Genomic DNA, 13370 nt, shown 5'->3' with positions numbered 1-13370 from the left:
AATATACAAAGACGTAAGGCTTCAGTGCACGCGATCACACCAAATTTAAGTCTTTGCACTCACGATTTCTCATCGAAAACCGTCTTACTTTCCAATCGGGGGCAGGGGAGGGGAACCTGCACAAACGGGCCACAGACCATTCAATGTGGCAAGCGGTGAAAGTTTGCTATTCAAAATTAGAACACAATACAACGTCAAAGCAAAGATAAGATAAGCAGCTACCTAGAAAAAAGTCGAGAGAATTTCAGAAGTTGTAAACTCGCTGCTCGTTCTCATGATTTTCTCTTTGTCAGTCCGTATTCATTTTCGCTACTTTGGAACGTAACTTTATTTGTTGCATTTTTAAACTAAATATAACATTTTAATTGTTTTTTCCGCCTTCCTGAGATAGTTTACAATTTACATGACTCTTAATAGCTAGTGAAAAAATTTTCCACCCCGGACTGTACAGCAACAATACTAACGACATGTGGTAAAACATGCAAATATCAAATTAGGGGAATTCCCAAATTCTGTCTACTATCACCAAAGAATTTGGTAGCTTTATGACTTACACTGTTTCGTCTACTACAGCACAACAGTCAGCAGTTTAGTCCAGTTCAACGAGACATGCACAGAATCACTGTTACTTAAGAAAACTTTCTTGTTTTGAACCAAACAAAGAGAGACATCGGGTGGTAACCAAATGTCTACCAGTAGTTCATAGAATGTTTTTTGAAGAGAGAGTCTGTAAGATTACAGAATAGAGCAGGGGTGGGCAAATTTGTGCAATGCAAGGGCCAGATTCGGACAATCACAAATAGCAAAGAGTAATTAAATCTGTTTGTGGTCTTCATGCAAATAGTATAAACACGGCAAGCACGTGCCCGTGTGACGCAGACATTAGGCCTACCTAGTTTTAGGGCCTGGGTAATATTGGTCAAACCACTCACCATTTTCTCACGAGGGTCAGGAAACACACTACGCCCTAACAAAAGTTACCAGTACGTAAAATCAGCTATAAAAGACCATATTATTCAATGTGATCAATGTAAGACCAAAGAAATTAACATAAATAATTCCACTATTTTAAAAAATTGTCGCAATGAATACCAATGCAAAATTTATGAGGCCTCACTCATTAAACAAAAAAAACGAGCCTGAATATACAAATTTATGAAAATGGGACCTTGTTTTTGTTGAAATTCTTTTCTTGATTTATTTATTTACTTGTTTTGTTTTGTTCCCGTTCACTATTTACCACATTTCCGTCTTATTACGTTATGCAAGTATTATTGCAAGTATTCGTATCGCAAAAGTGAACGCAACAGTGCTTATACACTTCGGATTATATAATTAAAGAAGCATAATAGTTAAATTGAAGTATACTTAGTTACAACGTAACAGTACGTAAATGACATACTTAGATTTTCTGTTACATCCAACAACTATCATATTCATATCCGCTTCTGTTACAGAAGGAAGGAATTTTCGAGCAGGATTTTGATAATATTTTAAATATTTGGTTTTCGGCCGAATCTGGAAATTGTTACAATTAGTACGAGAGTAGATTTATTCAGGTTAAATTTTTGCCAGGACTAAAAAGTTTCAAATGATGTAAAAATTCATGCGTTTATTACGTTACGTTTTCGGCTTGGTGGCTGAATGGTTCGAGCGTCTGGTCTGCAATATATAATTAATCCGGCTCGTATTCGATACTTTCGAGTAAGTCTTTAACGGCGCTAATTACGGTTCAGTGGTCCCGACGAACAGTTCCTAAGTTAGGCGATGTAATTTAAAAAATCAAAAAAAAATTTAACAATCGGAACTTGCCCTTAAACAAATCCGGTAACCGAAGCTCAGGCTTTGAGCAATTACCGCCTTGTTTAAATCTTGCGAAGACTTTCCTCACTTCGGGGAAAAATATTATGATACCATACAAAGTAATTTTATGTTTGTGTTTCCAAGCATAGTTATAGCGGAGTCCTTAACATAATTATAGAGCCCACAAAAGCATGAAAACTTTTCAAAAATCCTAATTTTTTGTTTTATTATTTGGTAAAATAAGTAAACTAGAGATTACTGGTATAATTTAGCATGGAAGGCTTCCTGAAATCTTGCGAAAGGACTATGCAAACCGTAGGCTCCAGCTTAATGAAAAGTCGACAAAATTACCTTTCTTAAAACTGCCGTACTGGGTCTCCTCAGCCAATTCAAAAAGCTCTGGGACAAAACCATATCTAACCAAATTTTGAAGTCTTTACTAAAAACATTCTGTATGTCACCTGGAACTTATCGCAATTCCCAAGCTAGAAAACATACCGGCATCCGATTAGTTTACCAGGATTTTCAAATCGCGATATTACTGTCCAGCAGTTAAAGAGAAATCACAATACAAAAGGTTTGACATGCCCGTTGCAGTTAATATATTCAGTTCATGTCAAAAAAAAACTAGCTGAAAAGTTTAGCGATTTTTGCATGTAAAATTTTTCACACTAAATTGTTTGTTAAAAAATTTTGTGCCACTTGATAAACTGTTACAATAAAAATTGCAAGATACAAATTGAGTTTTTCTTTTAAATTATAAACCGGAGCAGTAAATTTCAACAGCAAGTAGGCAGTGGTATCAAAAAAGAAAAAGGTCATGATCAAAATCAGTTATTTTTACTTATGTATATACTGTACAAGAGCATTTACTATACTTCAACACAACAATGTTTAAAACAGTTCAAACGATAATTTCAAAAAATGAGAGCAACTTAATCCAAGCAGTTGAATTGTATTGTTACTATAGGATCACATTTATACAATCCAGAGCCAAAATATTGCCAAATAAGTAACTTTTGGAAGATTATAACTACCCTATTGAATAAAATTCATCAAAAGTAAGAAAATAGCTAGCAAAACCAATGAAAAGGATTTGAAATTTGTAACGATGCTACATTTTAAAACAAGAAGTTAATATATCTGTTTAAAACCTTATTGTCCGCTCAAGAAAATTCTGTTTTTACAAGCAATTAAGAAATTACCACGATCACAATTCACAACTGTACGTATCTCACCACAAATTACAGCCAGTTAGCTGAGACATAGTTTGCTACAAAATAGATGTGGTGTATATTATTTCATGTAAAACTTAACATCATGAATGAAATAACGATGTTAATTTCATCCAACCTAATACAAGGAAAGATAATGCAGTCTGTAATTTGAATTATGATTAACTTATCCAGATATACATTGCCAAGTTTCAACACAGCCAGTTTAGGAAATCTATGTAAACGCACAAGAATAGTTTGGCGAATTCAGTAGAAGATATCAGCACAGCTTACAAAAGACAGGCTGGTTTAGTAACTAACCGAAATTACCGATAACAAAATTGAAAACACCCCTTCAGTCTGACTCACTTCCACTGCTTTCACCCTCAGACTCACGGACATTAATTTGAAGTTTATATTCCTGATCACAGCCCATGTATGCATCACTCATGAAGTACAGGGTGTAGGAATGAGAACCAGCCGATGGTGGAATAAAATCAAGTTTGACCTTAGCCTTCTGTTGCAGAGTGAGACGTTTGATCGAAATAAGACTGTTTGTTTTTGGGTCGCCAACAACAACCCACCAACCCTCTTCTCGTTTTTGCGGGAAAAAAGGAGCGATCACTGGCCCGGCAACTTCATCTTCACGCTCCAGGGTAACCAGGACAACAACTGGGCTTCCAGCATGCAGATTTTCAGGATCCTGGACATCATAGCTGAGTTCAATATTAGGATAACGATTGCAGAATCGAGCAACATCAGCCATCTGAGCTTCCGACATTTGCAAAAGGTCTTCCCGATCATTGTCTTCCATCTCCAATATGTCAAACACACTTTCAATTTCCTTGAAAAACAAAATATATAGAGTCATATAATTTAAGAACTGCCATATTTAAAAACACACTGGTTATCAATTAATTTATTGTTTCTAGTTTTGAATTAAGATGTTTCAAAACTGAAATATGATAGTTATAACAAGTTTTAGATAAGTGTTGTATTTTACCTTGTCTGAGCATTTCTTAATAAGATCAGATCCAAAATGTGGTAGTTGCTTTAAATATGAGTCGCGACTCCACATGGCTTGAGTCACCATTTGTGCCAACTCCATTGCAGCCAAAGCTGGAGAGAGCCAACCATTTGAAGAAAGGACATCCACACATGCCTAAAGATAATTTAACAGATATTGAAGCATAAGCACAACAAAAAGTTGACAGAATTTATTGTAAATTAACCCACTGGTATTATGAAGTCATCACAATTAAGTCCACCTCTCCTTCGCCAGTTTTACCATACAAAATTACATTTCAACTGAAAGTTTCAACACGTACATACCTGGATAAGGCGAACTGCTTTTCCTAAAATTTGTTCCGTATCAGATTGCAATTCAGCAGGTAGTTGCAATCGAGAAAGATGTGCCTGGAGTAAAAGGTTTGTTTTAATATGGGGATCAGTGTATCGAATGTTTTGGGGTTTGTACTGCACTTTTGGCAACAATTGTTTAAGAGTGTTGTCTTCATGTCGACGTATGGGTATACTCTCATATTCAGCTGCATTACTGATAATTTCAATCAATCCTCGTATTTTGGTCTTGGCATTTAAAGACATGCTAAACAGCTCAATTGTTGTGTAATTAATGTAGTAGTATGCAGCAATCATTGCAAGGTTAAGAGGAGTGATATCTATTTCATCTTCAATTGAAATGCATTTTGACTGTTCCAAATCTGCCAATGTATTTTCCACAAGTTCCGATAAGTTATCTGAAAGATGACGGTGAGACACACCCTGTAGGTTGTAGTAGTTTGGATTCTGACTCATTCGTCTGTACAAAAAAGTCCAAGTCAGATAATCAACAGCATCCTGCTTATTCTCAATTATCTTGGTGACTATTTCAGCATTAAAATGGTCATGGAGACAATGATCAAGATGTGATTCTACTGGAAGAGGCTCATACACAAATTTTTTGAAAAAGTCTTTTTTGGAATTTTGGCACATGACAACACATTTTCCTTCTTCATCTTTAAGAGGACGATTTGCCCTTCCAATCATTTGCAGAACTTCATATATTGGATAATCAACATATGCATGGATTTTGCCGTTGTAGTGCTGTGTGTCCATAACTATGACGAGGTGTCCTGAGAGGTTAAGACCCCAGCATAAGCTACGAGATGCCACTAAAATCTGGACAGCACCTGAAGAAAAGAGCTGCTCCACTACAGTACGTTCAAGTTGAGTTGTGCCATCATGTAGATAAGCCACACCATTAGACAAAGTTTCCTTCAATGTTGGATCTTTGACATGTTCCAGATAGGCATCCAGCTCTGACTCGTTACAATGTAAAAACCTCTGCGGTGTTCCATCTGCAGCTGCATAAGTCAAGATATCAACAGCAGTCAACTTGCTTTGCTTTCTTGATGGGACAAATATAATACAGGCACGTTTTGGCGAGTGCTTCATGATGGCATTGTATACTGGTTTGGCCATACTGAGCAACCTGGACTGAGTGTGAGTGATGTTAAATCCCTGAATATGCAATTCGAGTGGCACTGGTCGCACATTAGGATGAAAGTTGAATGTGTTCATGGCAGAACAACCCAACCACTGAGCCACATCCCGAGCATTGGCGAGTGATGACCCCATAGCAATGATACGAATCTTCTTCTCCAGCTGCGATGCAATGTATCTCATCCGAGAGCAAACCACTTCAACTTCAGGACCGGTCTCTCCTCCCAGAAGATGTATTTCATCCACAATAAAAAGGGACACGCTGTGCACATTTCTTCTCTGTTTCCACCGACGAGAAATTACATCCCATCTTTCTGATGTAGCAATGATGATGGAGGCTCGAGAGATCAATCGAAGATCAGTGCTAGTTTCACCAGTAAGTAAAGACACCTTTTTACCAAGGTGGACCTCAAATTTCTCTCTCCAGTCTTTGTAAATAAGCTCTGCCACAGCTTCAACAGGAGTTACATATACACATCTAGCTTCTGTGTCACGAGTAAAGGCATGCAATAGGGCAAATTCAGCACACAGTGTCTTTCCACTTCCAGTTGGTGCACCAACAAAAACATTCTCGTCACCATTGTAAATAGCATTGAAGACTTGTGTTTGAATGGGATTGAAGCAGGGAAAGCTGTCTTCGTACAGGGCTTCAAATTCTGGGTTCCGAAGAGCCGATACTGGAAGTGGTTGCAAATCAAGCAACTCTGTGGGTGGGGGATACTTTTCAGGTAAAATCAGGTGCCTAAAAGAGACAGGGAGTTGAGTTTCTGATGCAATCCAGTGATCTGAGATGATCCTGATGAAATACTGAGGTGGAAGTGGCTCAAAGACAGGAACAAAGAAATTGACCACATGCTCATCAGTTGCATATTTACTTTTCAGCAGAAAGTACTCATGATGCAAAATAACCTCACTGTCAACATCTTCGACAAATATATAAAAAGCTTGAGAATTACCGTGGACCTTCTCATCCCACTGAAAGTCTGGTGTAATTGTCAGCTCAACTCGCAGTGTCGATCGGGTGATTGGCTGGACATGAACGGATAGTTCCATTTTGGGAAATTGGTGGATGAGCTTGTGAAGGCCTTTACCCATCTTCGGCATTCGAATGAGTTCTCCTATTTCATTATGACCAAGATCATAGAACCTTTCCCAAGGAAAATTCTTTTTCTCAATTTTTTTCACAACTTCTTCTGGAACCTTTCTAAACTGCCTCAGTGGTGTCATAGATTGCCACATTCGGCGATTGATCATCTTGCACAGAGACAGACATTTATCAGCGAGCTGAGCCCAACCTCTGTAAAGAACAATTTCGAAGATCGCTCTCATCAACCTACCCGCACTTTGAGTGACATACACCATATCAGCCATGAGAGCAAAGCCTTCCAATTTCAGCTGGGAAATGTATGCTTGCAGAAGCACATTCACTTTGGCGGATGACTCTTCAATGCTCTCCTTGACAGGGATAGGAACTCGTTCCAACAGCTTGTTTAGCTCTAACTTCTCTTCTTCTCGGACTGTGATATATTTAAACTCAGATGACAAAGAAAACACACGGAACAGCTCAATCTCACTGAGTGTAGGTTTTAAAAGGTCATTGTATGTTGCCATGCTTTCATTTGTACAATAATAGTGACTTGCTATTCGACCAAGGTCTGTAACTTGAATCTGGCCTGTTTTTCTGTCATACTTTATCATGTTATTTTTTGCCAAAAGATTTGCAGCAGCATGAGCTAAATCAACCCTTCTCTGTTGCAACAGAGGATCATCTGATAAGGAATCAACACCATAAAGAGATGGTTGCCGTAAAGCTCTAATGTATAGGTAAGTGTAACCAAGCCAGTTGACAGCATCCTTAACACTTTGGACATTCCCAAGAACTATTTCAGCATTCAGTGTATCAGGAAGTTTAGCTATCATCTGACTTTCAACCGGCAGTTGTTGGTTAAGCAAAGACAAGTAGTACTGCAGTTCACTGTGGGCAGTGATCAAAACACCTTCTCCCTTTGTGTCATATTGGGGACGGCCAGCACGACCCATCATTTGTAAAACATCCAGTGCACCCAACTCAACCCATCTCCCCTTTTCTGGACTGTAAACCTGAGTACCTTTGATAATAACTGTGTGTGCTGGTAAATTTACACCCCATGCTAAAGTTGAAGTAGACACCAACACCTGAATGTGACGGTCAGAAAACAAATCTTCCACCAGAGTTCGATCAACTCTTGTCATTCCGGCATGATGGATGGCAAATCCATATGGAAGTAGATCTTTCAGCTCTAGGTTCTTCACTTGCTCAGCTTCTGTTCTCAGAACTTCAGTTGATGCAGATCCTTCTCTCAAGAAGTGACCAAGTGTGTCATTTTCAAGACACATATCACGAATCGCACGAGCAGTTTTCCCTGTTTCTTTCCGTGAATGAACAAACACAAGGACTTGGTTCTTACCAGCATTTTCAACAACCTTTTCATACACTATTTCATTCATGACCTGGAAACGCTTCATTGGTTTCTTTTCTGTTATGCCAATATATTGCTGTTCGAGTGGAACGGGTCTGAAGCTATTGTCAAAGTAGAAAAGTCCCTTTGCAGGATCAACTCTTAAAAAAGTAGCAACATCTTCATAATTTGGAAGGGTAGCAGACAATCCAACCAACCTCACATCTTCCTGTGTTGTTTCAATTGACCTGATGGTTCTTGCAACGATGGCTTCTAACACCGGACCTCGACTATCATGAAGCATATGAATTTCATCCATAATGATAAGCCTTACTAATTGAGTGTATGTTCTCTCTCCACTTTTGCGTGTTATGATATCCCACTTTTCAGGGGTGCAAACGATAACCTGTGTAGCGGTTATTTCTTCTTTACATAACTGATGATCTCCAGTCAACTCAGCGACTTTTATACCGTAGTTAGCAAGCCGTTTCCCAAAGTTTCCCACCATTTCTTGTACCAAAGACTTCATGGGTGCAATATATATGATTTTAAAGTTTTCTAGTTTAATAGTACCATCACTGCAGATGTGTTTGCCAATTTCTTTCAACATACACAGCAGAGCAACATTGGTTTTACCTGCTCCAGTTGGGGCACAAAGGAGAACATTTTCATCACTTTCTAAGGCAGTCTTACATAATTTACTTTGCACTCTGTTCAATGTTTTAAACCCTTCAAAGGCTGCTTGTGAAAATTTAGGCAAAGTATCAATGGCAATAAGTTTTTCTTTGTCATCAAAGGGCTTAGGCTTTAATGCTGGAACATGGACTTCTTCATATCCTTTTCTTTGCTTTCTGTAGGAGCCATCAGGCAACTGGCATTTCTTGTTGGCCATAAAATGGGAGCCCTGAGAAAATTCTAGGTCTTCCAGGTCCAGTGCAGCAGCACTAGGTTGATAATTTTCCTCAGTCTTAGCATTATCAGCATCTGTTGCTTCAAGATCGGCATCCACCTTACTCTTTCTAAGTCTTTCTCTCCTTTCTTGTTCTTCTTTAATGATGTCTTCCTTTTCAGTAGCATGCAGTTGCTCCAAAATAGCAAGAAGCATGGGATCTTGCTTCATTTTTTCCTCAATTTGTTGTCTGGCAGCATCACTTTGTGCACTTGCTAAAAGCGTACAATGCAAAATCATTTGCCTATGTTCTCGTACTGACTTGATGAAATCAAATTGATTAAAACCTAACAGTAATACCAATTGATTTTCACATTGCAAATCATCGCCTGCTGTTTTTAAGATGTCCAAGACTTCTTCTGCTTTCTTCTGAGATACGATAGCATCATCATAAACTTTACTGAGGTTGCGCTGTAACCAGTAGGCATCAATATCTCTGGGATGCAATTCCTTGTTCTTGGCAATGTTGACATCTCCAGCTTCATTTGTTAAATTTGCTGACACAACCATGTCAACATCAGCTTCCACACCTTCCATCTCTTCATCCTCTCCATCAGACCCTTCACGAACTTCACCGTAAGTGTCATCTTCCCCTGCCTCATCATCAGATTCAAACTGGACATTGACTCCATATGTTTCATCAATGTTGTCATCAGCAGTGTCAGCATCTTTTGCACTCCCAAAATCTGTTATTTTCTTCCCCAAGTTTACCAGAACATGATATCTTGTGTCTTCAAGTGGTCCAAGCAAGGACTGAATTTCTTTTCTCCTTTCTTTATCGCGATGCCTTTCATTTTTTAGTACTGATATGACCTCATCAGCTGCTCCACACAAAATGTCACGAGGTTGATCTCCCAGTGCAGCCTGGATAAAACTCAGAAGAATTTCATAAGTTTCACGAGTTTCCTTTGTTCTTGGTTTGTAAACAACACCAACCATTTCATCAACACCTTCTGACAACAACGATCTTCCTCTGAAGTTAGCTTGTCCTTTCTCATCTTCATCACGCTTGCGACGTTTTGCTTTTCGTTCTTCCATTTGTGGAGGTTTGGTTCGCTGAGCACGATCACCCATCTGAATGCTACCTAACTTCCCTTGCAACGTAAGAACTTCCCCTGTAGGTTCATCTCTCGGGCGACGATCAATCAAGGAACGATCAGCTTGCAAGACAAGATTAGAATTTGCCTTGTACTCATACTGTAACGATCTGGCAGATGCATCTGCCATGATTTAATTTAGCTCAATTCAACCACAGGAAAATTTCTATATAGGTTTTTGTAGAAAAATGTTTTCCTGAAAGAAATGTTTGACACAAGATAAATTAAAATGAAGTTAGATATCAATTACTTTGATTACCAAGGCTATGTCCCAAGAAACAGCTTCATTGTAATATTAATCAATGTTGTATCATAATGCATGTGAACATAACTAGTGACACATTAGTAATACAATCACGCTTACACTAAGTATGAGTTAAAACATAATGATAACACAAGCTAAGTTAGACGATTGTAAGAAAAAGTTGGAAACTGGAAAAGATATATATATCAAGTAGAATTTGCCTAACTTCACACCTCTAGGGGATAACGAAAAGTGCCAAATTATGCAAACAGACAAAAACAAACTGAAACTCATATTCACACAAGTAAATGAGTTTACGCATTTCCTTTTCAGTATATAAACATGCTTATTCACACAATCAAAATGCGTTCACTACGAATGTGCACAGTCGCACATTCATACATATAAAATGCATTCATCCGTTTTCCTGCTCTATACTATAGTGAAGGTAGGTTATTATTAATGTTCATACTGACACACAATTCAAAAAATATAAGGCAGCGATGTAACTAGCTTAAAAGGGAGATTTTGCCGTTGTTCGCGTAGTGTTCCTTACTGATAACGGTTTGTATTTCCATTGTCTCTCCACACAATCCATAACTAAAAGTAAGTGATATTATATGATATACTCAGTCGAGCTAGCCTAATGCCTCACTTGGAAAAATAAGGAACAGTAAAACAAGCAACAAACAAAAATGGTTTTAAATTAGTGGCAAGCATCTTATCCGAGAAACAAGTTGACAGAGAAAAACAGGGAATATTAACGGAGAGGTTTCCATTCGCTTTTAACAAAAGACCAAATAGCACTAGTTTAAAACCATTTTGGCCCAATTTTTTTTTGGGGGGGGGGCCAAAATTCTTGCCCTCTTATTTATTTGCCGTGCGTTCCCGAGGACAAAATAATATTTTTTTAAATGCATACGACATACTAGTACAATATTTTATCCATAGACAAAACATTTGAGATAATCTTTTGATTGCCTCAACCAATTTTTACTTGATGTGAAAAATTTTGTTTTTGAGGAGGAATCCGCTGCATCGTTTTTCAGAGCGAAAAAGAGTGTAACTTTTCAGGAAGACTGGTTTTTCGCAAATTCTTTTAAGTTTTTAGCATAAAAAGCTTCCTTTTTGTGAAGCTTTTGCACCGAAAGTAAGTTTTCCCCGCTTTAATTTGATGTTCTAGACTGGTTAAAGCACACTAAAGAAACATCGACATAAAACATATTTATGTCGATGAAAGGATAGAGCAAATGTTTTCTGACATTTTGTTTTATTGCAAAGCTTCAAAATTAATAAATATATGATGTCATATAACGAAATTTAACCAATCAGAAAACAAGTTAACCAGCTTTAATAAATGTGAAATTCGTTTTTTTGCATTCGCACATTGGTGCAAAAAGTGCCAATAAAACATCCAGTACCACACAAAAGCTTTGTTTTAAATGTTGTCGTTTTAAAGTATGTTATAGCAAATTACGCTTGTTATGATGCAAAAATCTTTTCTGGATGCTCTGTAAAACTTTTTTTATTTTAGTTTTAGTCGACCTCAAAGAAAATTTTTTGCATGTTGACTTCCCTAGTCTTGTGACGGTTACGTCACGAGTTGTTTTTTGAAATGCTTGAATTTTATTTTGGGATCTCGCAATGCAGTTGTTGACCCGACCAATTCTCCATAATGACGTCAGATAAATTACCTCGATTGAACTGGTGTGTCACATATATATACCGATGTAATGTTTACAATCTTCTTTTTTTACCGTCTCATTTGTTACCGAGCGCAATGTAACATTCAGGTGAAAGCTTTCGTGTCTTATAATAAACAAAATGGAAACTTCATTATTTAGTAATATGTATAGACAGAATTCAAGCAACTAACAGCATAGTCACGCCGTTTGAGAAACGAGAACTCATATCATCGAAGCAGAAGTAAAACAAGTCATCAACCATCAATCGTCCTCGCTCATATTCCAACAATAGCCGCCAGCATATGCGGTCTTTATGACAGATGAGTTTGTTGAGTAATACTTCACACAAGTAATGCACAAACGAACGAATTTGTCATAGTCTAGCTCAGGCATCGTTGCGCACTAAATAAAGCCATAAAGGTTAACGGCATCGTGCCCAACTACATCAAACCAACACGATAAACCTGCACAGGCATCGGGTCTAGTGCACAACCAAAGGATGCATTTGTATTCTAGACCAGGGCTTCCCAAACTGGGGGTCGCGACCCCGCAAGGGGTCGCACAGCGTATACCAATTTTACACGAAGTATAAAATACAATCAAAACAAAATATCGTTCCAGCCTAATCAACATTGAAACCGCCTTGAGACCAGCATTAACAGATATTGAGCCACGGCTGGACTTGCTTTGTAGCAGAAAGCAGTCGCACCAATCACACTGAATAAATGTGTGTGCTTTTTTGTTTCCAGTAGCCTACATATGTGTAAAGTAGTAAGTATAGGCTTTGAGTTCTGGTTGCTTGAATTCAGTCTTTGCATCTCAATAAATGTCACTAATGACTAATGTATATTTCGCACTGCTAATCAATTTAAACGTGAAGGATCCCGGAAAACTTCAGAAATTTGAAAGGGGTCGCGAGCGAAAAAGTTTGGGAAGCCCTGTTCTAGACCACAACTACTCCAACAGTGACGTCATCTGGTAACACACTTCTGCACGAGACGTCTAGACTCGCAAAGTTTGTATGATGCTTCTGCACCAAATATTGCCGTTTTGTTCTATATTATGTTCTAAGTATTACGCTGCCATTTTGGAATTCCGTTGATTGGTGCAATTTTCCAGCCCAATGTAAGCAACTAAGCATTCTTTCCCCTACCTTCTGTACGTTTTCAAACGTTTCTATTGGTAGACTTGGATTGGTTTACTTGCCACGAGCGAGCATCGTAGCTTTTAAATTGGATGAGCGCAAAATTATGTTTAAAACAGCAAACCGTGAAATTATATAACAGTGAAACAGCAATACAAATTAAGATATTAAGTATAAAACACTCTTGTTATAATTTCTGAAACAAACAAAAATCATAGTACATTGGTAAATATGAGCATGATTCAAAAACAACGACAAAAGTGAGTTAGTTTCTAAGATTTCTATAGGACCGTT

At 38.0% G+C, this 13370-nt stretch overlaps 1 protein-coding gene across 1 annotated transcript; it reads right to left on the bottom strand.

The window, feature by feature from the left end:
- Nucleotides 1–2390: 2390 nt before the first annotated feature.
- LOC143461540 (U5 small nuclear ribonucleoprotein 200 kDa helicase-like) lies at nt 2391–13095 on the bottom strand. The gene is made up of 4 exons (XM_076959275.1): nt 12124–13095; nt 4350–10847; nt 4021–4179; nt 2391–3861 (listed from the first exon to the last, which is right to left on the bottom strand). The coding sequence occupies exons 2-4, from the start codon at nt 10131–10133 to the stop codon at nt 3373–3375; spliced, it is 6432 nt and encodes a 2143-aa protein (XP_076815390.1). The 5' UTR covers nt 10134–10847; nt 12124–13095; the 3' UTR covers nt 2391–3372.
- Between the last annotated feature and the right edge of the window lie 275 nt (nt 13096–13370).

Source organism: Clavelina lepadiformis, chromosome 6 (assembly GCF_947623445.1).
Source record: "Clavelina lepadiformis chromosome 6, kaClaLepa1.1, whole genome shotgun sequence".
In the NCBI taxonomy this organism is placed as follows: Eukaryota; Metazoa; Chordata; class Ascidiacea; order Aplousobranchia; family Clavelinidae; genus Clavelina; species Clavelina lepadiformis.
This window is presented reverse-complemented; position numbering and strand designations above follow the sequence as displayed.